The sequence below is a fragment of the Podarcis liolepis genome, assembly GCF_965112155.1.
Source record: "Podarcis liolepis genome assembly, chromosome: 3".
NCBI lineage: Eukaryota > Metazoa > Chordata > Lepidosauria > Squamata > Lacertidae > Podarcis > Podarcis liolepis.
In genome coordinates this window covers 52,795,421-52,822,423 of record NC_139557.1, presented here as the reverse complement: position 1 = coordinate 52,822,423, position 27,003 = coordinate 52,795,421, and the positions used below count along the sequence as shown (strand labels likewise).

The 27,003-nt window shown below is 39.9% G+C and overlaps 1 protein-coding gene across 3 annotated transcripts in view; it reads right to left on the bottom strand.

Annotated features, from left to right (window-relative positions):
• FIG4 (FIG4 phosphoinositide 5-phosphatase) overlaps positions 1–27,003 on the bottom strand; it is a 61,673-nt gene that overhangs the window by 33,807 nt on the left and 863 nt on the right. For 2 of the 3 annotated variants that reach the window (XM_083497777.1, XM_083497776.1), the window contains exons 2-10: positions 19,146–19,244; positions 16,533–16,656; positions 14,910–15,066; positions 13,047–13,097; positions 10,513–10,661; positions 8,594–8,722; positions 7,088–7,188; positions 5,952–6,114; positions 4,794–4,891 (exon numbers count right to left, since the gene is read on the bottom strand). In XM_083497777.1, the coding sequence (XP_083353903.1) occupies positions 4,794–4,891; positions 5,952–6,114; positions 7,088–7,188; positions 8,594–8,722; positions 10,513–10,661; positions 13,047–13,097; positions 14,910–15,066; positions 16,533–16,656; positions 19,146–19,244 (1,071 nt within the window). Of the gene's footprint in view, positions 1–4,793; positions 4,892–5,951; positions 6,115–7,087; positions 7,189–8,593; positions 8,723–10,512; positions 10,662–13,046; positions 13,098–14,909; positions 15,067–16,532; positions 16,657–19,145; positions 19,245–26,694; positions 26,964–27,003 lie in introns of those variants that run through there. The other variant, XM_083497775.1, reaches the window with a different exon arrangement.

Here is a 27,003-nt window from a genome sequence, read left to right as displayed (position 1 = left end):
TCCCAAAGCCCCCACCTAGCAAACTATCTTAAAGTTCTACATAATGCCAAACACCGTTGGGCATTTACCAGGGCCCACTTTAACGCTCTCCCTTCAGCTCTTCTAGAGGGAAGATACAACAAAATACCGATCGAACAAAGATTATGTCCCTGTAACAGCAACGAAATAGAAACCATCGGGCATGTCATCTTATATTGCCCATTATACCGAGACTCAAGAAAAGAGCTGATCGAGCCGATTCTGAGGAAAATACCTCGTAGTACAGATGACACCTATACCTCTTAGCTGACAAAGACCCCAAAATCAACAGGCCTGTGGCGAAGTACTGTTACATTGCAACAAGAATAAGACGAGCAATGATGACAGCAACGGAGTTCAAATTGTAAACATCGAAGGAACGATAATAAATAGTAATGACATTTGAATTGAATTCTCAAAACCTTAAAAGTCGAAACCTGGTCATAAACATAAGTACCAATTTTGTGATTTGGCCATATCTCCACTGTTATCTGTAGTACAATAGTACTCATATTGCCAATTTTATTTTATTTTATAAATTGCTTGTTGGTCATTGACCGTATTAAAGATATTTGATTTTGATTTGACTTCCACTGTAGACATTTTAACAAGTATCGTATTCAAAAATGTAGAGCAAGCTTTTAATTATGCACCTAAAACATATGTTACAAAATGCTGTCAGTGTAAACCTTTCTTCTTTTTTTGTACCTTTAAAAAAACATTCCCAGTATTATTTGCAGAATGTTTTCCAAGGCAATATATTTGCGTCATCATCCCAAGTTGTTTGCAAATGGTGTCTTTTTCCGACAGAAGGCTCTTTGATCTAGCAGCATCTTCTGTCAGTAGCACAGGGATCAAGGTGATTTTTGAAAAAAATTGTCCCTCTCATCCTGACAACAAATGTATGCATAGGGCAGTCAACTTTCTGCCCCTAATAAGCCCATGCAAGACACTAAGGCACACAAAGCCTATATAATCAACTCAGTTTGCACTTAATGGGCAAAGGCTGGTCTATGTTTACCTTTTGGGATACTCTTCTTCTCCATTTATTAATGTTATTGTTTTGACCATCATGGTCATATTAGCCCAAGGGAGTAAATAACAATAATATACACTGATACAGTAGTGAAGGGCAGCATCTGGCTTAATCAAGCCATGGCATTATTCAGCAGGCCTTTCGCTCAAAGCTTTTCAATAGGGCTGCACCATTCAGTCCGTTATAAATAGCACACACTATTTATCACATCTTTTCTATGACTAGTAGGTCATAATACAAGAACAGCAGAGGCAAAAACTAATGTATGAAAGTTCAGGTACTGGAATAATTATAATAATTTAAATGATGTGCAATTTAGAATATGCCTAACAAAATATGAGTCAAGTCACCCTTTTCCAAGGATAGACTTGAAACATAAAAAATTTTACTGCTCTTGTTCTTTGTATACAACAGACATAAAGATTTGCCACAATTCTGGATGTACTAGGTAGGGCTAGATGTCTGGATAGCTTTTTCTTTAAATATAGCAAATGCTTAACATATTTAACATACTAAGGCAGAATGACCAGCACCAGAAAGAAAGTATAAATGAGACGAGGGAATCGTCTAAACAGAAAAGTGGATATTTCTTCCTTAGGTGTCATTTGCTTTCAAGAATATAAAGTACCAAAGAAAGTGTCTGCTTTCCAAAAGACTTAATGCTGAGTTAGCACACCCACAAGCAAGCACCAGGACTTATAAAGAGAATTTGTATTAATATTTTGATGATAGCTTGAAAACTTCTTCCATCTGTTGCTTCCCTATTTTCTAGCTGTTTTCGGCATTATAATGTATCTTTTGGTCTCATCTGCTGCTTTCCCCCATCTCTTCCAGTTTCTAAAGAGCTATGACAAGAAACACCTGGCCTGGGTCCACGTTCTCCTCTACAAGCTGGGCACAGCAATTTAAAGAGAACACATATGAATCATCAGCTCTTGTCCCTACAGCCTTTCGCTTCCACCCTAATGCTCTGAGCATGCCATGTGCGTGTAATCTGCCCGTGACTGCACTGCCTAGAAAATATGTCTATCTAGGCAGCCAATCAATGATGCACTAAGTAACGATGCACAGATGCTATGCACTCAGTGATTCTACTGACCATCCCATGAGGGATTTTGGAGTGTGGCAGAAACATTGCTGCCAGTGGCTGACACTGATCAGAGAGTCGCCTTACATCTTTTCCAGTTTTATCCTCTCAAGATGTAAAGTTCCTGCCGATAACCAGCTTAGTCATTCTTTATGGCACCCCTCCTTCTTCAGATGCAGGGAAGGAAAGCTAGAATAACTGGTTTGGAATTTTTCAACTGCTTCTTGAAATGCTACAGAGTTTCAAACTTCTGTAAAGGTATCCTGAAATATTTTTACCTAGAATGTTACAGAAGTTCCTAAGATTTAGCTCCTTCTAGAGCACCACAGTCTTGGCAACTAGAGAAACATTTTAATAGTTGCCCTTTTTGCTACATCAGTCTTTTACAACTTACTATGTTTGAACTTAAGCACTAAAAACTTGGTTGTTAAAAATTGCTTACCTCTATACACATTAAATTTCCTTTTGGCTATGCCCTGTTCTGTTTAGAAGCCTCATGTAGAGCCTCACATGTATCTGTTTAACTTAGCTTTACAGTATATTGAAATAATGGTACTAATATTATTTTTCTCCCAGGAGGATCCACAAATAGAAGCTGACAGAGATGGAGAAAGAGGGATGTTGAAAGACTCTTATGGGACTTGCATATCCTGTTAGGCAAATGCATTTTGGAGTGTTGAATTGGCTGTTGACAGCTGTTCTGAAGGAGCCCTGGAACAATGAAAGTGAAAACAAATGAACTATTTTGGTAGCCTGGTTTATTCTATTCCCAAGACACAGCTCCTTCACTCCAATTTATGTTCTACAAAAGGATATTTTGTAAATTACCGTAAGACATCTGAAAGCAGTCCTGTTTAGGGAACTTTTTAATGTTTGATGTTTTATCGTGTTTTTAATATTCTGTTGGGAACCGCCCAGAGTGGCTGGGGAAACCCAGGCAGATGGATGGGGTATAAATTATTATTATTATTATTATTATTATTATTATTATTATTATTATTATTATTAAAATGCAAAATGTATTATATGCTTTAGATTACTGTTGGGAAGAGCAAAAAAATTAGAATATTTCTACTTCCTAATGAAGTAGTTTTAGACAGATTTTGCCCAAAAGAGCTGCCAGAGTTGAGCTGGTTTGAGAATGAGCCCTCACTTTCCAAAATGACTTTTGCATTATTTTTACTTTATTTATGTGGATACCACAATTATGCTAGCCACTGAGTTCTAGTAGAAGTACTTATGCCTAAAAATGCTACACACATCACGAATGGGGGTGGATTAGGACTCCAATTTTACTTTTAAGACTTGGATTGGTCTTCAAGGAAGAGTGCAGTGAATCATGCAAGCTTCCTCAGAGCACAATTCTCCCTCACATCAGCACTCACTAAGTTATGTCTATGCATCATTTGCTGAAGGCTGTCAAACACTGCAGATGGTCTGTAGATAGTGTACATATGGCACTTGCAGACATTTAGATTTTTGGAAGAGGAGAGGAGGCTGGTTTCACAAGGATGGGGGATCTGTACCATCTGTTTGCAAACAGGATAAAGATATCCAGGAACTGTGCTACATAAATGCTAGGACACAGGTGGCACAGGTGGTCTAAACCACTGAGCCTCTTGGGCTTGCCAGTTGGAAGGTCAGCGGTTCAAATCCGCATGACGGAGTGAGGTCCCATTGCTCTGTCCCAGCTTCTGCCAACCTAGCAGTTTGAAAGCATACCAGTGCAAGTAAATAAATAGGTACCACTGCAGCGGGAAAGTAAATGGTGTTTCCATGCGCTCTGGCACTTGTCACAGTCCTCTGTGCACCAGTAGCGGTTTAGTCATGCTGGCCACATGACCTGGAAAGCTGTCTGTGGACAAACGGCGGCTCTCTTGGCCTGAAGCGAGAAGAGTGTTGCACCCCATAGTCGCTTTTGACTGGACTTAACCGTCCAGGGGTCCTTTACTTTGTTACCTTACATAAATGATCCAAGCACTTTTCATACCAAAGGGCATAGCTGAAACCTACAAAAGGGCACAAAAGTCTCTATTTCATGTGACAGTTCAACAGATTATCTCACTGCATTTTAAGCACTTCAGTGGGAAGAAGTGACTCACTGGTAAGTTATAAGGAAAAGGCACTTGCTGACACCTCAAAAGTGGCCTAAAGCCTACTTGCCCCCATAAATGGGCTTCAGAAGCTTGGAGGATCCTTTGTAGCTGCTTTTCATGGGGACTAAGGGAAGGGATAGGGAGAGAATCAACCAACAGAAGGCAGTGGAATCTTCAGTAAATGTAGCTTGGATCCAGACGCCTTTCCTTGAGAATGTTCAAGAAATTAAAATATATAAAGCAATGTTCTTAACAGTATAATAATAAAAGCAGTAAAATATAATTATCTGCAAATTAAAATCAAAGGTGGAAGCTGCATTGTTCCCAGATATATTTTTCATGAAGTCTGTTAACTTCAAATGCTTGCCTATCACTGTACACATGAACTTATCATTAAACCTACTTTGCATCTTAAGTGCTAAACACTGCTCTTCTAAGAGCCAACATCTTGCTTTCAATAGTTTCTCTCTGAGAAATGAACACAAGGAAATGAATATATGAAAAGTTCATTAGCTTAAGGAATAAATGAATAAATGAAGATAAAACCATGCCTTACCTTTACAAGATTCAAAATTATGATAGGGGAGCCAAACCTCTGGAGCATCTGATCAAAATGAAGAGCAGCTGCACGTGCATAGGGGTCAGCCTGATCCACTAGAAAAAGGAACTACTATTATTAGGTGGACTGTGATTATTTTGTTACAGTGGTACCTCGGGTTAAGTACTTAATTCGTTCTGGAGGTCCGTTCTTAACCTGAAACTGTTCTTAACCTGAAGCACCACTTTAGCTAATGGGGCCTCCTGCTGCCGCCGCGCTGCCGGAGCACAATTTCTGTTCTCATCCTGAAGCAAAGTTCTTAACCTGAAGCACTATTTCTGGGTTAGCAGAGTCTGTAACCTGAAGCGTATGTAACCCGAGGTACCACTGTATTAGGAATTGCACCACTAAATGTGCCAAGTTTTAGCAGTCTCAAAAAATATTCAGGCTGGCATAGGAGTGGGAGCATTTGACTACAGTGTCAAGCACACGCTATGAAGTTTTAGCAAGCTTAATAAACTTGTAAATAAATTGCAACGTAGGGAGAAAGAAATATTTTTTGGTTTATTTCAGACTGTTGAAATTCTTTGCCTGCTAGCCTCTTGTTAAATATATATTTACTCCTGACCTGTTAAGGGACAGCCAAAAAAAAAAAAAGAATCTGGAACTACCATTTAAAATGATAAAATAGAAATGAAAACTAGCAAGGTTGGAAGCGCGAGGTAAGGAAATGTTGGGCAAATAATTCCAAAGGGAGGGTACAACCGTGGTTCTACAATCCTTGTAATTTTATTGCCAGGCTGCAAGCTGGGGGCAGCTGTGTGTAGGGGGAACTGGACAAAACCCTATGCAAAACCGCCTTCAGCTGAAAAATCAGACCTAGTTTAGGGACTGAATAGTGGAGCCCAAACAGGTCCAAGGAACAGATCTTGGAATAGCTGTCTGATCAAGCTAGACATTAAAAGAGATACCTAGTTGACACCCTATGTCCCGTTACTTTCTCTTCACCTACAATTGCTATGCGTGTGCGCAAAAAAAAAAATAATTCCTTGTCTTGTCTGCGACGTGGAAGGACAACATTTATATTCCCTGCGTCCAATGGAATGGATTAATGAGAGCTAGTGATTTGACAGCAGGCATCTGTACAAGTTCTAAGATAACATATTGTATACACACATGTAATTGGTGGTTTAGGCATCATTGTTGAAATATCCTGAGACCAATAGAGAGGGACAGAACCCCGCACTTGGACATAAGATGAATAGCTTCCAGCAGAAAATGACATCACTGAAGCATCATAGAGTATTTGTTCAGTTTCTACTTCGTTAGCTACATCTCCCTGTACCAAAAAAAAAGCCATGACATCACATTTTCAGCTGCATCCTCGTAAGTGACATTTATACCACCCATTTATCAGACTTATCGTAGTTAAAGCAGTGCTGAACAAATGCACTTGTTCTTAATCCAACTTTAAGGTTTTTAACTCCAGACATAAACAAATTTGTTTGGAAGAACGCCCTATTAATTTAGTTTTGCTTTCTTCTACAAAAACATTTTCAGGTTGAACAGCCTAAATCCCTAGCTGCGTCAAACCAGAGACCCATGAGTGTACTAGAAGACTGCCTGGTATAAGCCTAAGGAATTTAATTACTGAAATATGCTTTATCTTGTCCCAGATGTTTTGTTCCCTTACCTATATAGGTAAGCAGCGTCTCTAGGCAACAAAAAGAACTAAGGACAGACAATTCTGAATAATCCCCTAGACCTTGATGTTCACATGGAATCCAATCATCATCTGAAACGTCCACTTGAGAATAAGGATCCTGGGTATACGCTGGCTTGTAAGTCTATTTCAGGAATGGGAAACAATTTTCATCTGAAGGCCATGTTCCCTTAGGGCTACTTGCCAATGGTAGTTGCACCGATAGGCATAAGTAGGCATGTTCCTATGTGAACATGCACAATGTGATTATAAAATTGTAGCACACCTGTAATTGCACAACAAAGCCTAGAAAAGATATATGGTAAATTAGATCACTGAATTCAAGGACACTCACTAATGTCCAAGGGTTTCCAGTATTTTACATTTAAAAAATTAAGCACATTAAATACACCACATGAATTTTGAACTATAAATGTCATCCTCAAAAATACCATGATTTACAAGTTTTAGATTTGCTTGTATCGTTGCCCAAATGAGGCAAAATACCCGTGCTACAAAGCTAAAGGATTTAAGGTCTTAGTCTCTATATAGCAATAACATGTCTTCATGAAACTCTCACAGTGAAAAAACAGATAATGATCTATTTTACCTCACAGTTTGCTCCTCTCTTCAGAAACCGTGTTCCAGCAAATTTACTTGATCTTCTAGCTATCAGGGTGACGTACACTGGACGACCATAAATGAGCAGCTCTTGGAAGCCAAGTTAAGGGTTACAGATGTTTATATTATTTCTCTAGCTTATTTCTCTTGAATTTTCCCTTAGTCCTGGCATATACATGAACACACCTACTCTCAGTGCCTTTTTATAACTTGTTTTGAAGCAGATGAAGAGTATCTTTTTTTAATATATAGTCATCTGCAGGGCTTCCATTTCAAACAAGAATATTGATAACAAAAGCAAAAGAAATGGTTATTAACTATTTTGGATTACTTTATCCAGACAAAGAGTTATTTCAAGCAGATATGAGAACTCTCAAACATTCAGCAGCCCTGAGACTGTGGGACTAGAATATCAGCTTACCACTTTTGCCACAGACTTGCATCTTCTCAAACAAGAAATGTGGGTTTTTGCAATAAAATTGAAAGATAAAAAAAGCAAATCCCCTTTCAATGCTCTTTCATAAATGTCCTCAATGAATGTACAGGGTAGCCATGGCTACTTCACAAAGACTATTTATGCTAAGGCTAGATGACCTTCTAAAAGCAATGCTGAATGAAAGCATATTATTTCCAGAATGTTTTATATATATTGAACTAAAAAAGAATCTAAGAACCAAATTCTAAACATATAGTTATGCAACAATTCAATTTCAGATATTACGTTGAGCATCAGGCTTCAGTATTACAAATAATAGTCCTTGATAAGCGTGTGGGTGTAGGGGGGAGCTTTGGAAGATATGGTACATGCACTGCGCTCACATGCAACGTGATTTGTGTTTAGAAATATCTGCAGTTTTCAATCTTAAACATATGGAGCTACAAGTAAAGGCTACTACAAATGGAAATAATATTTTAGACAGGATATTTTTAGTTGCAATTCAAAAATAACAAATAAAGTGTCATTTGCTTCAGTGTATATTCTATTTGATCCTTCTGTTGCACATTTTGGAGCTGTTTTCAACTAATGTATTTTTATAGTAATTCTACTCTTTTGTGTTTCCAACTATCTGCCCCTTAATTAGTCTGTTCAATTATCCTATTGAGACCTGACTTCACAGTGGAGCTAGTTAAAGACATGGTCACTGTGATAGGTAAATTAAGCTATTATCAAGCCCTTATTTCTTCACTGGCAATACTAGCCCATGCACGATTTCTCGTAACATGCATGCTCGGAATAAGAATTTTCCTTCATTGTGTTTCATTATCTATGCAGCAGATGAAAACTGAAAACTCATGTCCCCTTTTCACAGCAATTAGACCCCAGAAAGATCCTTAAAAAAAGAACTAGGCAATTAATTTGTGAATGGGTTTAATCAGCATGTCCGAAGACACTGAACAACAACTATATTGTGTGTTACCATAATTCATTTCTCTTTCTACAATTTCAATTTGCTGTTCCTGTAGTAAACATAAATCACCAACAGTAGGAGGATACTTGACTGTCCACAAAATCCATGAATAATATACAACAACCAGTCTCGATGAACCGTGGTTTTGACTATGTCAAGCAGTTTACCATTCCACACATATTTCCTATAAGGTTCACTGCAAATTCCAAACACACCTGAAAAATAATTGCAACCAAAACAGTAAGTATGTGTGTTCAATGTGGATTTTAATCAGACTGATTGTTCCCAACTCAAATCAATTGCATACGTATTTAGGCGATAATCTATTTTTATCTATCTTAAACAGTGGCCAAAGATCTTTTTCATAATCACTGATTTTGAATGCTCTCACCCCTGAGATTCAAGGACAGGAGGAAACAGAAACAATGTCAATAGTCTCTGGCTGACCATTGTTGGAAACTGGATGCTCGACTATACAAATCTTTGGTCTGTTGTAGCAGAGCTCTACTTTAGTCATATACAGTGGTACCTCGGGTTAAGAACATAATTCATTCTGGAGGTCTGCTCTTAACCTGAAACTGTTCTTAACCTGAAGCACCACTTTAGCTGATGGGGCCTCCTGCTGCCACTGCACCGCCGCTGCACAATTTCTGTTCTCATCCTGAAGCAAAGTTCTTAACCCAAGGTAATATTTCTGGGTTAGCAGAGGGTTACCTGAAGCGTATGTAACCCGAGATACCACTGTACTACAACTACAGTCTATGTCTTGTAAAGGTGAAATGGGAGCAAGAGCTCAAGCCACTCTCAGGAAACAAAGTTCCCCAATACTATTATTAATTTTATTATTTATTCAATTTACATATCTCCCTTTATCCAAAGATCTCAGGGCAATGTATTAAGAGGCATATAGGAAAGCCAGATTTCCTTCAAAATTATAGAATGAGAGTCATTATATACGCTTCTCCCTCACCCCCAAAATGGTAGGAGTTTTACAAACTGCCCACATGAGTGGTACTTCATCTAATTATTATTAATGATTCTATAAGATTCCAGGATAGCTGACATGAGTGCTTCTCATGCTTCACGATGAGATGGGAGCTATGACAAAAAACCAACACCCTACTCATGTACTCTCAAATTTTAACTGTGGAGGGGTTGTAGGGGTATACCTGCTGGCCCTGGCCCCTCCACCCCAACCTTCTCATATTGACTGGAAACATGAAGGGAAATTGAACTTGCATTTGAGCAAACATGGTTGCAATCCTCCTTGCAAAGTGGTACCTAGGGAAGAATTGTAACCATTTTTGGCCATATGCACTGATAATTCCCCTTTAATCCTTCCCACTCAACATGCAAAGGTTGTAGGTGGAGGCCTGTACAGGCAGCCCCTTCACAGATACAATTTAAGAATGTCTAAACAGGACCCAAATTCTCCACATTTTTCCTCCAGTAACTTATACCTCTCTTTTCCTATAACTGAAATTTTAAAAGCAAATTTAATTTTCATTGCTGATCCAAAAATAAAATAATGAAAGGCTTTGGCTTAAGTTCATGAGTGCTCCCAAACACTACAATTCTAACAAGCACTATCCTATTTTCCCATCAGTATTTGGCACTGTTGAACAAAACAGCAGTAGCTATTAACACTATTTAAATGCTACGGAAGACAGATTAATGCTTCATGCATAAATTTGTATCTGTCAAACCTTCAAATTAGTTGAATAATCAATTGTCCAAAAAAAAAAAATTTCAGCATGTCCAATTATTCTCCTGAGTTACCATTTAACTTACCAAAATAAGCAATTAATCTTTTATAGACATTGTCTTGGTCAAAAACATAAAAAAACCAACTCCACTAGCTGTAATTGGCCCTTTATGTAATCTTTCATTAATTTGGAGCTGTTACAACACTACAACAATCAATAACAAAGAGCTAGATGTTTCTGCTGTTGAAATAATTCCAAATATATGCCTGATGGCTTATTTCTATTTAAGTCACACTCACCACTTCCACCCTGAGTTGCAAGTCCCTCATCTTCAAAAATATCAAAACTCTCCTGCCTCGTTCGAGTTGTTTCTGCCTTTAGTATGTCAAGAGGCATCCTCAGAACAGTAAGGTTATACTGAAGAGAGTGGGACAGATCATAGCTGTAGCTGAAATCAGGATGAAAAAGAAATATAATGGTAGAGGCACTTTTGACATAATTCAGGATCCAGGTCCGCAGTTGCTCAAATGCAAAACAGGCTACCTTCAGGTGTTATGGCTTCTACATATGCCTTGGGCAGGCCTAATCCAATATGGTACAGAAGGGTCAGTGGGGTGTAGTGGGCAGAATATGAGCTCTTCCTCAGTCAAGACACAACTTGAGGGACCATGTCTAGTCCCTCATCATCAGAGCCTAAGAGGGCTGCTGTGATTATAAATCTGGAGGGCTGCTGTCTATTATGCACCTTGAGATCCTTTGGAGGTAGGGCAAAATACAAGCATTTACTTATTTAGTATTTCAGCTATTTATATACTGCTTTATCACATGACTTCCTGAGCAGTGTGCCTAAAGATTACAAAAAGGCATGCAGTGGATAAGACCCATTAAAATTAATCATAAAAACATAAACTTCATTAAAATGCATGCTGAAATGGAAAGGTCTTTGTCAAGCGACTAAGGTTCAACAAGGGAGGGCACCTATCTGATCTCATCTGAGTCCTCAATACCAAATGTGCAGTTTCTGGTGGATACAAACTGGGCGTCTGAGCCATGGGGGACCACTAATGAGACACCCCCCAGGTTCTTGGTGGCAGGGATATCAGGAATCAGGAAGTCCTCAAGGTACTCTGGACTCAAGATATTACGGGCCTTGTAAATGAATACAGTACAAGAACCTTGAACTTGGCCCATAAACACGTAAACAGCCAATGCAAGCTTTTAAGCACCAGAGACATGTGCTGGCAGTAGCCTGTTCCTACCATCAGTCTAGTTGCAGCGTTTTGCACAAGATGGAGCTTCCAGACCAGTCCCAAGAGTAGACACTTTTATTGAAACTGATCTGACTTGGGTATGCAAGGTAAAAATGATAATCCTGTGGTGCAGACTTTTACAAAATAAAACAACAACAACAACTCTGAAGCTTTGTTATTAAATGGAGTGCTGAAACTGGTAACTTGTAACTTTGGTGGAGCTTGGGCTTGGTTCGTAATGAGCTCAGTCCCTCACTCTTCCTTCTCATTACCCAAAGCTTAACTGTTAGCAGCTGCAGTTAAGCCTCTTGGGAGGCCTCTTTGTAACATCTCCCCCATCCTGATGCCTGAAATACTGAAATGAAAGCATCCCAGGCGCTAAGTATCTCAGGAAATGTAGTATTCCAGGACACTTGGAACAGAATTGCTGGAAATTACATGCCCCATGGTTCTTGGCACTTAGGATACTGGTTTTTCTGTATCCTAGGCAGAGCAAGCCGCTGGGGTGCCTGGGGCGGCGCATGTGCCTTGCGCCCAGGGGCGGGGCCAGCCACCCATTGGGGCAGGGCAGGACACGGGGGCTGGGGCAGGACACTCTGTGGGGCTTCCGGAGTCTGCCTGCTTCCTCCCACTCAGCCGCCCTACAGCTGAGGGAGAGGCAGCGGGCAGACTGTTTGGGCAGCATTGGAGTCTGTGCATGCCCAAGCCACTGTGTCTCTCCCAGGGGAGACGTGTGGCTCTGGCGCATTGCAGGCCCCATGGTGAGTGCCGCTTGGCATTTTGTCACCCCCCTCAGTAGTGACACCCGGGGCAGACCACCCCCACCACACACCCCTCCCTCTGCCCCTGATCCTAGTCAGCAGTGACTAGTGGAGATCTCACCCAGGTACATTTTGTGATAAGAAAAAGGGATGATGGGGCAGGGCTCTGGTGTGTGGGAGGAGGAGGAAGACTTAGCTCCTGACACACTCTCAATGAAATGGTTGGGAATGCAAAGGAGTGCAAATTTCAGAATGGGCTCAGAAATAATGCTAGTCATTTTCAGATTTCATGGAGAAAATAACTTGTTTTAGCTGAGGCACTTTCTAAAAACTGAGATGGAAGGGTTCATCCATCATTAGCTTTGTATGCGGTCAATTGTGCCCACTGATCCTTGGAACGTCCACCTTCACCATTGCAGGGGTCAAACTACATGAAAAAGTCATCAAGGGGACTTAATGGCAACCAGGTAAAAGAGCCAGAGACAAGAATGGCTGAGACAATTTCACATATGATCAAGGTGTCTCCCCTGCCAAGTAAGTATCTGAACGTTCCTATGTGATGCCAATAAAGGTTACTTGACTAGACTTGAATTTCACATATGAGAACAGAAGGATCCTAGGACCTGGACAGTGGTAGGCAACAAGAACATTCTGTTTTAACAAATAAGAAGTTGCCTGTGAGTGTTTCTAAATGGAAATGCTTCAGACATCTTTATCCTTCTACAGGATTGTGAGAGAGATAATGGAGAAGGAATTCTTGGATGTTCCATAATTAAGAACCAATTTCAACATTCTAATAATCATTTGAAATGAAAAACGTACCTGAAATAAAAGTTACTAGACAGGTCCACGTTCTGAAATATTCGAAGGTATCTAAAGACACAGTAAGACAATATTCTCATAAAGCAAGGGTTTGTTTTGTTATAGCCCCAATACTTTAGCCCCTCCACCAACAATGAAACATCCTATCAGTCAAAGAGTCATTCTCATTAGCTCTGAACATGTTTTGAATATTTCTTATATTGGTTTGTGAGCTCAAAACCATATCCTCTCTATAAGAACGAAGATGCCAGGAGAACATATGATAGCTGTACATACCATAGGAAAAAAAGTCATAAAAGAGAAGGAAACACCAAAACTTTAGTTAATGACAATGCACCAGTATAAAGACAAGCCACAATACTAGACTTCATACGATGTCAGGTGATGAGTCTTGGCCAAAACAGTGTAGGCCAAAGGTTTCCCACCAGTGCTCTGAAAGGTAAGGAAATGAGGCAGCAATCCTGCACAAACTTACCTGGAGTACCGTATTTTTTCGTGTAGAACACGCCCCCGTGTATAAGACGCCCACTATTTTGGGGGACTCCAAATTAAGAAAATGGTGGGTAGATTGACTATAGTGGTTGAAATTTTTAGTTGTTGAGCTTTTTGGGGGGAGGATTGCCCAGAGTTGTTGAGCTCAACCGCATGACCTATGACAACACTCGCACACGTCACAAAAGCCATATATCGTCTGTCTGCTGATCAGTGACAGACAATCAACACCAGCCCTTGCCACAGCCACCAATAACATGCCCAATAGCTGCTGGCAATCTCCAGTTCGCATGACCCCACTATGCACTATCCATGTATAAGATGACCCCCAATTTTTAACATTATTTAATTAAAAAAAAAACATCGTCCAATACATGGAAAAGTACGATAAGTTCCACTGAATTCAATGAGTTACTTCTAAATAGACACACACACGACTGTGCTATTAACCCTTCTCTGTGCTATTAACCCATAGCTATGCATCAGCATTGGTGACCACACATTTGAGGTGGTAGATGATTTTGTCTACCTGAGCTCCACCATAACCAGCATCTTCTCCATCGATGCTTAGCTGGGCAAGTGTATTGGTAAGGCAGCTACAGCAGTGGCTCACCTCTCCAAAAGGGTATAGGAGAATGTGATGCTAACAACCAATACCAAGATGAAGGTCTACCAGGATCACATAGTTAGCATGCTGCTTCATGGTAGTGAGATGTGAGCAACTTACACCCACCAGAAGCAGTGCCTCAATGCCTTCCATATCTGGGCATCACAATGCAGGAATGGGTCTCAAACAAAGATGTAGTATCCCTAGCCTACATTCCCAACATGTTTGCACTCTTGTCTCAGCAACATCTACACTGGCTTGTTCATGTCCACAGAATGGAAGATGGTAGGATCCCTAAGGACATGCTCTATGGGAAGCTGGCTTCAGGCAGCTGGCTTGTTGGCAGACCAACTCTGCATTACAAAGATGTCTGCAACAAGACTTGAAGGCTGGCAACATCAACTCCACTGTGTGGGAATCCCTTGAAGATTACCACAGTGCCTGAAGACAGTTAGATTGTGTATCCACAGCAATGACCAGAGGAGGAATGACGGCTGAGATGAGCGCAGAGAGAAGAAACACCATGATGCACAAATGGCCACCTTCATCAGCCCCAGTTTCTATGAAACATGTTTCTCTCCTATTGGTCTCTACAGGCACCGTAACTCTCCAAAGGGTTGACTTCACCCCTAAAGAACCACTCCTCCATTATTTCCCAAGTCACATGGATGCCAACTTATGAGTAGACATGCATATCACTGTGCTATTAACCCTTGTCCTCTGTGTATGATTATGTTATCTCAAAGAGAAAAAGGATAATTTACCTTGCTTCATCAGGATGAGTCACTCGTACAGAGTCATTTGGAATATATATCATAGTTGTATCTTCTATTTTATACATTGCATGTCCTCCAATATCTGCCATCTTTCTTCTCTTTGTAATTAGCACAATGTAGTATCCTTCTAAAAATCTGACAAAGCCTGTAAAAGACAGAAGAAATTACTTCTGTCATTTTATTCAATATTGTACTAGACGGTTAAAACCAAGCACATGCCATTTCAAGTTGTATTTCCTAACACCTCAGAAAACTGCAGTTGGAGAAAAAAACTCCTGCGCAAATGGATCTCCTTTAATTTACAGAATTGTATGAAATGAGCATGCATTTCCTTCTAAATTGTAAACTAAATTATTCAAGGATATAAATTAAAATGTGCTTTCGAAAGTGGTTGCTGGCTTTTGATTTTCTTTTCTTTTCCTTACAAAATAATTTATTGGATTCTTGACGGATATTTCATCAAGTCAGTGCCGGGGTGAACTAAGGAAACCGAAAAACCCCATATCAATGTCTGATACTGCAACGTGACTGATTGTACAATGACTGATTTGTCTACACTTTGTCGTTATTAAATTCAACTTGAAAAAACTTTTCATCACTGCAGGGAAAAGAACCCCTGCCTAGCAGAATAAGAAAATACCACATCCACTTCAAGTGGTAATATTTGATACAGAGACCAGGTGAATTTTTCATTCTTTGAATTTTATTAGGAGTTATCATTTAACTACTCATCAACTATGGATTCTGGCATTTGGCTAGTTACTCTGGCCCTTAATTACTTATCTACATTCAGAGACATTTTGCATGCTGTAACAATGCTGCATGTGTGTACGTGCAGGAACAACAGCAAATACAAGAACCACTGTTCCCATATGAGCCTACCTGCTTTTAAAGATCTTTGTCAAAGACTCTAGTCCAGATATTCCCACCTTCAAAACTTAGACAAGTGGTTCCTGGGGACAGGGCTTTTTTCAGTGGTAGTGCCTCAGATGGCAAATGCTCTACACCAGGCATAGACAAACTCGGCCCTCCAGATGTTTGGGGACTACAATTCCCATCATCCCTAGCTAACAGGACCAGTGGTCAGGCATGGTGGGAGCTGTAGTCCCAAAACATCTGGAGGGCCAAGTTTGCCTATGCCTGCTGTACACAATACATTCAGCTGAAGTCTAGCTTTTTAACTTTTAGGCACAATAGCTTTTAACGGACAGGGTATTTTAGTATGCTTTGCTGCTGTTTTGCTTTTACAGTTTTTCTTGAATTGTCTGTAGTTTTATTGCAGGGTTGAGGAACCTTTATTCAAACTGAGGGTCAAATTCCCTTTTAGTTATGGGATTTTGTGTCTGGTTTCATGAATTACCGTACTTTTCCGTGTATAAGACTAGTTTTTTTTACTAAAAAATAATGTTAAATAAGGGGGGGGTACTCTTATACACGGGGGCAATCTCTCCCCATTTTCTTAATTTTGAGTCCACAAAAATAGGGGGCGTCATACACGGGGGCATGTTATACACGGAAAAATACGGTAACTCTACTTACAAAGACTTGATAATATTCAAATTTATGCAAGTCACTTCGTAATAAATAAATATATTAAAAGGTGTGCCTTACCTACTAAACCAAAAGCGGAGACTGCGCGGGATAATCCAGAGGAGCCCTTCTGTCCAATTTTTGTCCTGTTCCCCAGATCTAAGCGACCAAGCAGCTCTCTCACCTCTTGTTGGGTATAGACATGCTTAAAATGGAGAATGTGCAATCATATAAAAATATGTTCCTTTAAAAACTGCTCTGAATAATTGCATATACAGAAAGAGAAAGGACTGTTTCTATGTCTTGTTGGAAAACGAATGAACTGATTGCTGTTTTCCTCATCCTTTCATGTTTTGTAAAGCATAATCCAATTGTAAACCAGATGCTGCAAGATGTATAGCAGCAAAGTGGGTTGATTTCAAAAAGGGTTCAAATACAGCTTAGGCCCCAGTCTAAAGTGTTTTGTGTTTTCTTCACATTAAAAAACATAGATTCAATTATGGTTAATTAACATTCCAAAAAATCTTAAGCTATGTTGTTAACAACTCATTTAAATAAAACTGAAGACTCAATGAGGGAGATAGATTTTGTAATATGCCGATAGAAAAAGCTGAAATAATATCCATTGGATAAGAGCCCTATAACACTGGAGACGCTACTGGGGCTGAATATTGTGACTTGAGAGGATTTTTCAAGAAGAATCCTTAACTAGGATGTTAGGTTTTTGATGGTTCTTGCTCATAGTCTCATTCCAGAAAAATCCACACAGATGGTAAGTTGCCGCAGAGAACTCATTTAAATGGTTCCATAGGAAATCATTCCATCACAATCGCTCATGGCAATAAATAAGAGACCACTAAATGCATTCTTATGACTTGATCATTCAAAAGGGTATATCAACAGGTGGATGCCAACAATCATTTTTCTTTATTATTATTATTATTATTATTATTATTATTATTATTATTATTATCTGCACAAATTGTATAGTAATGGGTAATAATATCCTTCTTAGTGCTTGGCAGAATGAGATAATTGTGAATTATCAGGCTGACACAAAAATCAAAAGCAATGGGTCTCACAGCCACTTGGCAGACAACAAATAAGCACATAGGGAGGGAGGAAGCATATCTTAATCAATTTCCATCTCTTTTACTATAGTACTGGAGATAAAACTAATGGATTTTCTTCAGTCCTACAAGTTTCATTTTCTATGACACAGGAGAAAAATATGCAATCAAATTCTCTCTCAGAGGACATTGTAGGTTGTACCTAAATGTGTTCTTTCTTCAGAAGAGATCTTCCATAGGAGGAAGTCATTTCTGTCATAGGAACAGAACATTTTGATATGAGCCAAGCTCAGAAGTTGTTCCCAGTTACCACAACAAAATCACCCACCACAGCCATTCATTTACTACTGTTCAGCCCCTCTACTGGAAAACAATATAAAATGAGAGGAAACAATATTTGGAAATGAAACATTAGGAAAGGGACCATCTGTTTTTTGATATAAAGTTAATACGGAAGGGAAAAAAGCTACTTATGAAGAACTTATCAAAAAGACAGATCAGGATATAAAACTCAAACCGTATAAAGAGGTAGAGAATTTCTATACAGGGTGGTTACAGTATCTACAGTATCTACTAAAAGAAGATAAAAGGAAAAAGGGATTCGAGGATAAGAAATCTAAATTTAATATTAATATTCTAGAAGCTAAAAATTAATTATTATCAAAAACATACGATTTATTATTGGATTGGTATACGAAAGACGAAGAGATAAAGGAAGCTATGGTTAAATGGGCTATTGATTTCGGCCATAATATCGATTTTGATGCGTGGCAAGAACTATGGAATGTAAACATGAAATTTACGGCTTGTACTGCTTTAAAAGAGAATTTGTGAAAAATGATCTACAGATGGCATCTAACGCCGGTAAAGCTAGCAAGGATGTATAGAACAAAAAATAAGAAATGTTGGAAGTGTGGAGAGGTAGAGGGTGACCTCTACCATATGTGGTAGACCTGTAGTAAAGTGAAGGGCTTTTGGGAACTAATCTATAACGAACTTTAAAAAATCTTTAAATATACTTTCCCAAAAAGACCTGAAGCTTTTCTACTGGGATAGATTGGAAAGGAAATTGAAAAAAAAGATAAAAACCTCTTTTTATATGCCACGACAGCAGCCAGAAATATGTTAGCTCAGAATTCAAAAACAGACATAATACCGAATATAATGGACTGGCAGGTTAAAATGATGGACTACACAGAACTGGCCAGACTATCAGGAAAATTAAGAGATCAGGATGAGCAGAAGTTTCAAGAAAATTGGAGTAAATATTTGATGTATATAAGAAACAATTGTAAATCTTTGAAGACACCGGTAGGGTTGGAATAACTCTTACAGCGTGTAGTTGATAATAAGATATATAGAGTACGTGATATTAGAACTTTATTTGATACTTACCAAAGAAATGGAGGGAAGTCAGAGGCATGATAGAGCCTAAGTTAAATATGTAACCTATATATGTGTAATTTATGAATGTATGTACGGTATGTGTACTGAAAATCAATAAAAATTTAGTTTGCAAAAAAAAAGGAAAGGGACCATCTGAATAGCTTCATTTCCACTTGAATTCAAAATATTTGATTATTAATACTGCTTGCTATAATGTCTCAAATTGTGATGTACTCACCCTGTCATCAATAACAACTAAATCCTTTGGTTCGGTGCGATCAATTTTCAAGACACGATATTTGGTTTCTGCATGATTGCTCCCAACAAGAAAATAACGCTTTGTAAAAAGAAGAAAAAATAAATAAGATTTCATACAAAGCTAATTAAACCAACATAACTATAGGCAAAGAGTTTTATTGCACCTTATTATAGCACAAGCTTTCACAGGTAAGAGCCTCCTTATTTAGGCCTTAATCAATATCCCACTTCAGCTATCATTTATCTTACTAATGCCAGAATGTTTGTATTATCATCCACATTACTTTGTGAATAGTGACTGTATCAATTTTAGATACATTTAAGCTTCAGCCTGTGCATTTTGCATTCCACTTTCCTCTGACCTCACTGCTTTCAAAATTCTATCCAACACACACACACACACGCACACACGCAGTGGGTAATTGGATCTGACTGACAAGGCAAATCATTATCTGCCCCACCCACCACATTTGACAGGTGGGCTTGATTCTACAATGACATTGGGTGAACCATTTTTGCTTGCATGGTTTGAAATCAAGCTGCGTGGGTATAGTCTTCAAAGTGACAACAATCAGCTGATTATTGAGACTTGCCAAGCACTATGCACAAGGCTTCAGAAGCACCAACAGTCAACAAAAATCCACCCCTGCAATAGGATTTGTGGGTTTCCCCCCCTCTGTCTTCCAGCCCCCTGAATGCCCCCCCAAATCTACTCTTTAAGGTCCCCAGTTTCACAGATATTCTGGAAAGGTTATGCTATGTGAGCGAAGGTCTGCCCACACTACAGCGGATCTCCCACATAGCCTTGCTCTTATTTTACTGTACAGTACAGTATTATCAAGGGACACGGGTGGCGCTGTGGGTAAAACGTCAGCGCCTAGGACTTGCCGATTGCATGGTCGGCGGTTTGAATCACCATGGCGGGGTGAGTTCCCGTTGTTCGGTCCCAGCTCCTGCCCACCTAGCAGTTCGAAAGCACCCTTAAGTGCAAGTAGATAAATAGGGACCGCTGTATAGCGGGAAGGTAAACGGCGTTCCGTGTGCTGCTCTGGTGCCAGTTCGCCGGAGCAGCTTTGTCACGCTGGACACGTGACCTGGAAGTGTCTGCGGACAGTGCTGACTCCCGGCCTCTAGAGTGAGATGAGCGCACAACCCTAGAGTCTGTCAAGACTGGCCCGTACGGGCAGGGGTACCTTTACCTTTACCTTTTACAGTATTATCAGTTGTTTTAATCTCCTTGCAAGCTGCCTTGGGGACTGCACAATTGAAAAACAACACGGAAACAAAATAATACTTTTTGTTATATGTTTGTTCAGCTGGATTTTTATCCCAATAAAGACTTAAAAATATTAAAACACATTCTAAGTCTTTATAATATACCGTAATGGGATAAAATGGTAAATCATTTCCCTTCTATCTTGTCTATAATAAAAATTACTCTGTTATCTTAATGGAGACAATTTTACATAGTACCTAGGTTTTTCTAGAAGAATGACTCAAGAGAGAAATGCATATTTAAATGTTTGGCAACTATTCCAGGCAACCTTTAACCAGGCAAAATACCACAAGGATACCAAACAAATGTTCATTTTCTGAGCAAAACAATCTGAAGTACACATTACAAATCACTCTTTTAAAATGTCCAGAGCAAATTGCAGTTATTTTTTGTAAATACAGTCATACCTTGGCTTACAGCCGCTTCAGGTTGCGTTTTTTCAGGTGCGGACCACCGAAACCCGGAAGTACCGAACGAGTTACTTCTGGGTTTCAGTGGTCGCGCATGTGCAGAAGACCAAATCGGTCTTTGCACATGCACAGAAGCGCCGAATCGCAACCCGTGCAGACAGGGGTTGCGAAAGCTGCGGGTTGCGAATGTGCATCCCGCACAGATCACGTTCACAACCCAAGCGTCCGCTGTACATATGTATATCAGGGGCAATTGCCATATCTCTGCATTTCCATCAAATCAAGCTTTGATAGATACCAAATTCCCCATTTTTGACACACCAAATGTTTAGTAAATGGCACTTACTATATTACTTATTTTTAATGCTTCCTGCCTTTGTCAAAGCTCGTGATCATAACCCAACCCAGTTGCAGCCTTAATCTCCATGCAAGGAGATAAAGATAGGAGACCAAGGAAAGCAGTAACAACAGTCACATTCCAATGACTCTTCAGTGAAGCATAGAGATCCTGCAAGCATCATGTGCAATACACTCTTCAGATATATAAATGGTTTCAACTGTGTTAAATACAACACTTCTCTTTAGAAACAATATTCCTGTTAATGTTTCATGCACATCAAATACTGACATGCTAAGAAATAGCTACAGTATATCCCTCACAATAGTTTGCTTTACAGCTATACTGTACTGCATCTTGCATAAATATTATGTAGCCTTCTATCACAGAGAGAAAACTGTAATGATAATGCACCAATATAATCAGTGTCCTTAAATTTTTACTTTCATCAAAAATTATAGTCAACATGAGTCAGCAATTGCCAGCCACCTTTCAAGATGCAGTTCAGCAATTGCTGAAGCCTAAAGGAACGGATCAACCCAACATATTACTGTATTTATTAAGAGCAATTCACACTCATCCTCTCTGTTCCACCAAATTGAAAGAGAAAGTTTCTGTCTTCCAAGAGTACTATTTCTAATTGCTTAAGAACATTCCACTTGATTAACCTCCTTCTCAGCTCCATAGGCATTCTGCATACACAGACACACAAAGCTTCCAGCAAGCACCACCTTCCACATTCAGTGGAGAATCAGAAGCTCTTTGCAAACCAAATAGATGTTGACATGCAGCTGGTCAACAGCACTGAAATGGAAAGGGGGAATCAAAAGCTTGCTTACAAGCAAGGAGCCCCAGTATGCTTGCAGTTGCTATAATTATCTCAGATTTACAAGTGGCTCTCTTTGCCTTGCTTTGCAAACATCTGAAATATACTTGAGAGAACTCTTGACAGTGTGATTATTTAAAACAGACTTCCTTTTCTACAGTGGGAATGTGTTGCTTTATAAAACCACTATTTGAACCGAAGGAAAGGGAAAGGTTCACTGCCGCCTCATGCGAAACTAAGCATTCATGAGAAACGATTTAGAGATTGTACAGTTGTATATTACAATTCCCCATTCTATAATCCCCAAGGCTATAAAAGCCACTGAAATAAATACAAAGGGGAAATGGAGATGAATGCGTCTGCCTGGCACCTTTGTCTTGTAAGATTTATGTTTTAACTATGCTCTGCAAGCTCTTCAAATCATTCTCAGGGGAGGAAAAAAAAGCCACCTGACATCCATGCAGCTGATCCTATGCATGTTGACACAAATACGTATTTGCCTTGGTAAACGTAACAGATTAGGAAGCAAAAGATAACATCTAATGTTTTGACTAATATGGACTGGGTTGCGGAGGCAGGGTCTAGAAAGTGGCATAATACAAGCTGCGGATCAGGTACAGCGAACCTGTGACCATCCACATGCTGCTGTACTTTCCTTTCAAGCCCAGCCAGTGAGGTCAATGATTAATTATGATGGGAGTTGTAGTTCAATAATGTCTGAAGAGCCAAAGGTTCAATTGGCCCTGCTTTCAATGTATATGGTTCAAACCCTAGCATATCAAGTTAAAGAAGAAATCTTATGCCAAAAAGCTGGGAAAAACCTCTGCCTCTTATTAAAAAAAGCTGCTGCCAATCAGAAAAGACAATGTGGTACTAAGCTCTGGGAATATATAGTGAAATGCAGAGATAGGAATAATCTCATACATACAATGTATACATGGCAAATGAAAACCGAAAAGAAAATTTCCACATTGTGGAGTTCAAGGTTTCCATTTGTTTGTCCTTTTCCCCCTTCATTACCTTTTAAAAATGCCTCACGACTCTTGAATTCTCAATATGCTTCTAAGGAACCCAAATTTGTTTTGATTCATTCGTAATATTATCTTTCCCCACATTTGACCTTCTGAAGGAAAATATGGCTTGATTTTTATTGTGGTTGATAATGTAATGCACATACCATGAACTGCTACAATTTATTGCATGTTGTAAAATAGCCTAAGTGTTTTGTAAATATTATTGTCATAGAGAGAGAATACTGGACAGGAAGCACAGTTCCTTATCACAAACCAGAAAAGGTGAAAATCCACAACAGGTATTTTTCCATTTTGTAAATAGCAGTAGGGTGGGTCTCAATCAGGAATGAAGAGCTGGGAAGTTTTTGAAAAACTCTTTCTCCCTATGTTGTTTCCCAGTGAAAATAATCACCCTAAAGCTGTGTTAGGGGAAATAGTATAAGGTACACAGGTGGTGCTGTGGTCTTCTAAACGACTGATTCTCTTGGGCTTGCTGTTTGGAAGGTTGGTGGTTCAAATCAGCAAGATGGTGGTGAGCTCCCGTTGCTCTGTCCCAGATTCTGCCAACCTAGCATTTCAAAAGCACACTAGTGCAACTAGATAAATAGGTATCGCTGCGGTGGGAAGGTAAATGGCATTTCCATATGCTCTGGCTTCCATCACGGCATTCCGTTGCGCCAGAAGTGGTTTAGTCATGCTAGCCACATGACCCAGAAAGCTGTCTGTGGACAAACGCTGGCTCCCTTGGCCTGAAGCGAGATGAGCACCACACCCCATAGTTGCCTTTGACTGGACTTAACCGTCCAGGGGTCCTTTATCTTTTTACCTTAGGAGAAATATATATGTAAATAGCCAAAAACTACAAAAATTTTAGCAGGGGCAATTAGAATAAGATCTGTTATTTGATTATTGATGTAAACCTCCATAATGTAATTTTATATAATTAAGTTTTTACCTCTATTTCAGTACATTGTATTTTATTTTATTGCTATGGATAGTGGCTGATGCAAATAAAGATTATTATTATATGTATATAGCCTGGAAACATACATTCTCCATTGTCTAGTGAACTTATGAACAATCTCAGTTGGATTCTGTGTAGACAAGTCTTGGGGTGAGATATCAGGAGCAATTCTCAAATGCAGGCAAAGCCTATACTATTCAGATAAACAATTTAGGAGAGATAAGATGAGGACCTCTTTAAAATACTCATAATATGTCAGATACTAGAGCAGGGTACAGATCAAATTATATACAGTGCATGCATGTGCGTGCGTGCGCACGCACACACATACACACAAACACAATAAAACCTGCCATAGACAAATAAAAAGGCAGTCAAAATCAGAGCAATCATATTTACGCAATGACTACCTTCAAACCTTTTTAAATGTCTGGGCAAATAGATACATTGGTATTACCACAGGTGCCCCATCACACCCATTCTGCATTTGTAAGAACTTGGTAATTTAGTGTGGCAGCACCTACACCTTGGGCCTCCCTGCCTATTGAAATAAAGCAGGCACCACTGTACTCTTTTTGGCATCTGCTAAAAACATTCCTGTTTAAACAAACATACCCAGATGCTTAGAAAGTTCAGCTAATCTGCTTCAGTATTTTAAATTCTGTATGTTTTAAAGTAGGGTTGTATTTTTCTTTTCTTGATTTTACTATTTTAATCCTTTTGCAAACCACTTTTTACAATCAGTGTATAAATTTTATGAAATTAAATAAACAAATACATCTTGATCTGGCAAAAAAATAATAGCTATGTTGCTTCCAGTCAGACTTCTGAGGGGAGGGTGTTCCACATATGAGGTGCGACTGCAAATAAGTTTCTCTCTTGTGTTACTATGGTGAAACCCAGCAAGAGCCACCTCAGAAGATCTTAAGACATAGCTGGGTATTTCGGCCCAATGACATTTAAGGCTTCACAGATAAACACCAGCACCTTAAATTTATTTATCAAACAAATAGGCAGCCAATAAAACTGGAGGCTATATATGTTATGCAGAAATGAAACTTTTTTAAAAAATAGAAAACATACATCCGAGTATATAATTAATAGATGACAGAATTAAAGGACTAGCAGTAAATGTAACTCTTCAATAATAAATTATCACCATAATTATCACGGTCCCTGCTCCTGCCAACCTAGCGGTTCGAAAGCACATCAAGTGCAAGTAGATAAGCAGCAATCCTACCCATGCTCATTTGAAAGAGCCCATTGAACTCAGTTTGACTTGCATCTGAGCAAATATGTCTAGAAGTGGGTCACAGTGTAAATGTCACAGGCCTGAATCACACAACATGCTAAGCCAAATTTAGTGGTCACTTGGCTCCCGTGGTCTTTTTTGCTGCTTTGCTACACTGAGCTAAGCCAAGAAACATTGGCAACAGATTAATGAATCCTACACACACTTAACTGAGAACACAGTAGGACTTGCATCCAGGTAAACATATTACATTATCTTTTAGTTTCTCATATTATACTAAATTTAAGGTTTGGTAACCAGGCTGCTTGCAAGAGGCAAAGGCACAGAGCTGAGGAGTTGAAGTACCTCTACTTCAATGTGGCATAACAAAGAGACCATGTTTCATCAAACAAGCAATATTTAGCTCCTTCTACAGAATCCCCGCGATGGGGTGAGCTCCTGTTGCTCAGTCCTTGCTCCTGCCAACCTAGCGGTTCAAAAGCACATCAAGTGCAAATAGATAAATAGGTACTGCTGCAGCGGGAAGGTAAACGGCATTTCCGTGTGCTGCTCTGGTTCACCAGAAGCGGCTCAATCATGCTGGCCACATGACCCAGATGTACGCCGGCTCCCTTGGCCAATAAAACAAGATGAGCGCCGCAACCCCAGAGTCGGTCACAACTGGACCTAATGGTCAGGGGTCCCTTTACCTTTTTTACAGACAGGGCAGCCTCACCCTACAATTTGGGTAAAATTATGAGGTGTTTCATTTCTTTGAACAAAATCAGCACCTAACTCAGTTTACTAACATAGTTGCAGATTCCACTTGCAGAGTCTAAGTGTGGAATGATTCTGTTCAGTAAAGTATTTCAGCTAGCCACAACTTCTCCCAGAATCCTTCATTCCCTTCCTACAGCAATCAGCACTCCATACCCTTTAAGATTGCTCAGCCATCACTGGGCCGTTGTAAGGGTCTGCTCTGAGGTTTTTGCCCCCTCAACAGTGTTGCTTGATCATTCTATGGTCCAAACAGCATGGCCCTTTATCAGTCTGTTCCTATGCATGTTTATTCAGAAAAATCCCATCCAGTTCATTAGGAGTCACTCCCCTCTAAACCATGGGCTACTATACTAGGCACATCTTAGGGGAGTGGTGAAACATTAGTGGTCCTCTAGGTGTCACTGGAATTCAGTTCCCATCATCCATCACCTATCACTGGCAAAGGTTGATGGGAACTTCAACAAGATCTGGAGAGCCAAGGTTTACCCACTCCTGGTCCAGGGAGCAAGCCCTAGAGAGCACAGTGGGGCTCGTGAGTAAACATCCATAGGATTAGGCTGTAAACTGGGCTCAGAAGGTTAAGGCTGGATCACCACCAGTGGCATTCCCCGCTTCCCAATGCAACACTTACAGCTTCCCAGTCATCAGTCAAGCAGTGGGAGAGAATAGCGGGCGCTGCGGGGGTTACTTACAGCTCTAGTCTCGTACAGCACCAGCTTCTGCACAGAGCTGATGATTGGAGCCGCCACAGGCATGATGACAGCAGGGGAGAGGGCCGCACTCAGTCAGCGGCGAACCCCTTCTCGGGCGCCCCTTCCTTCTTTTGAGGGAAGCTCTGCTCCCAGAAACCCCGAGGTTACCGAGTGGGGATAGAGGAGTCCATGAACCCCGAACCCTTTCCCCCTCTCGCTCCACTGAACCAGCAAGAACCCCCCCACCAGCCCCCTCGCTAAGGGGGGTAACAGGTAGAAGGAGCGGGAACTCTCCAAAACACCAGGAAG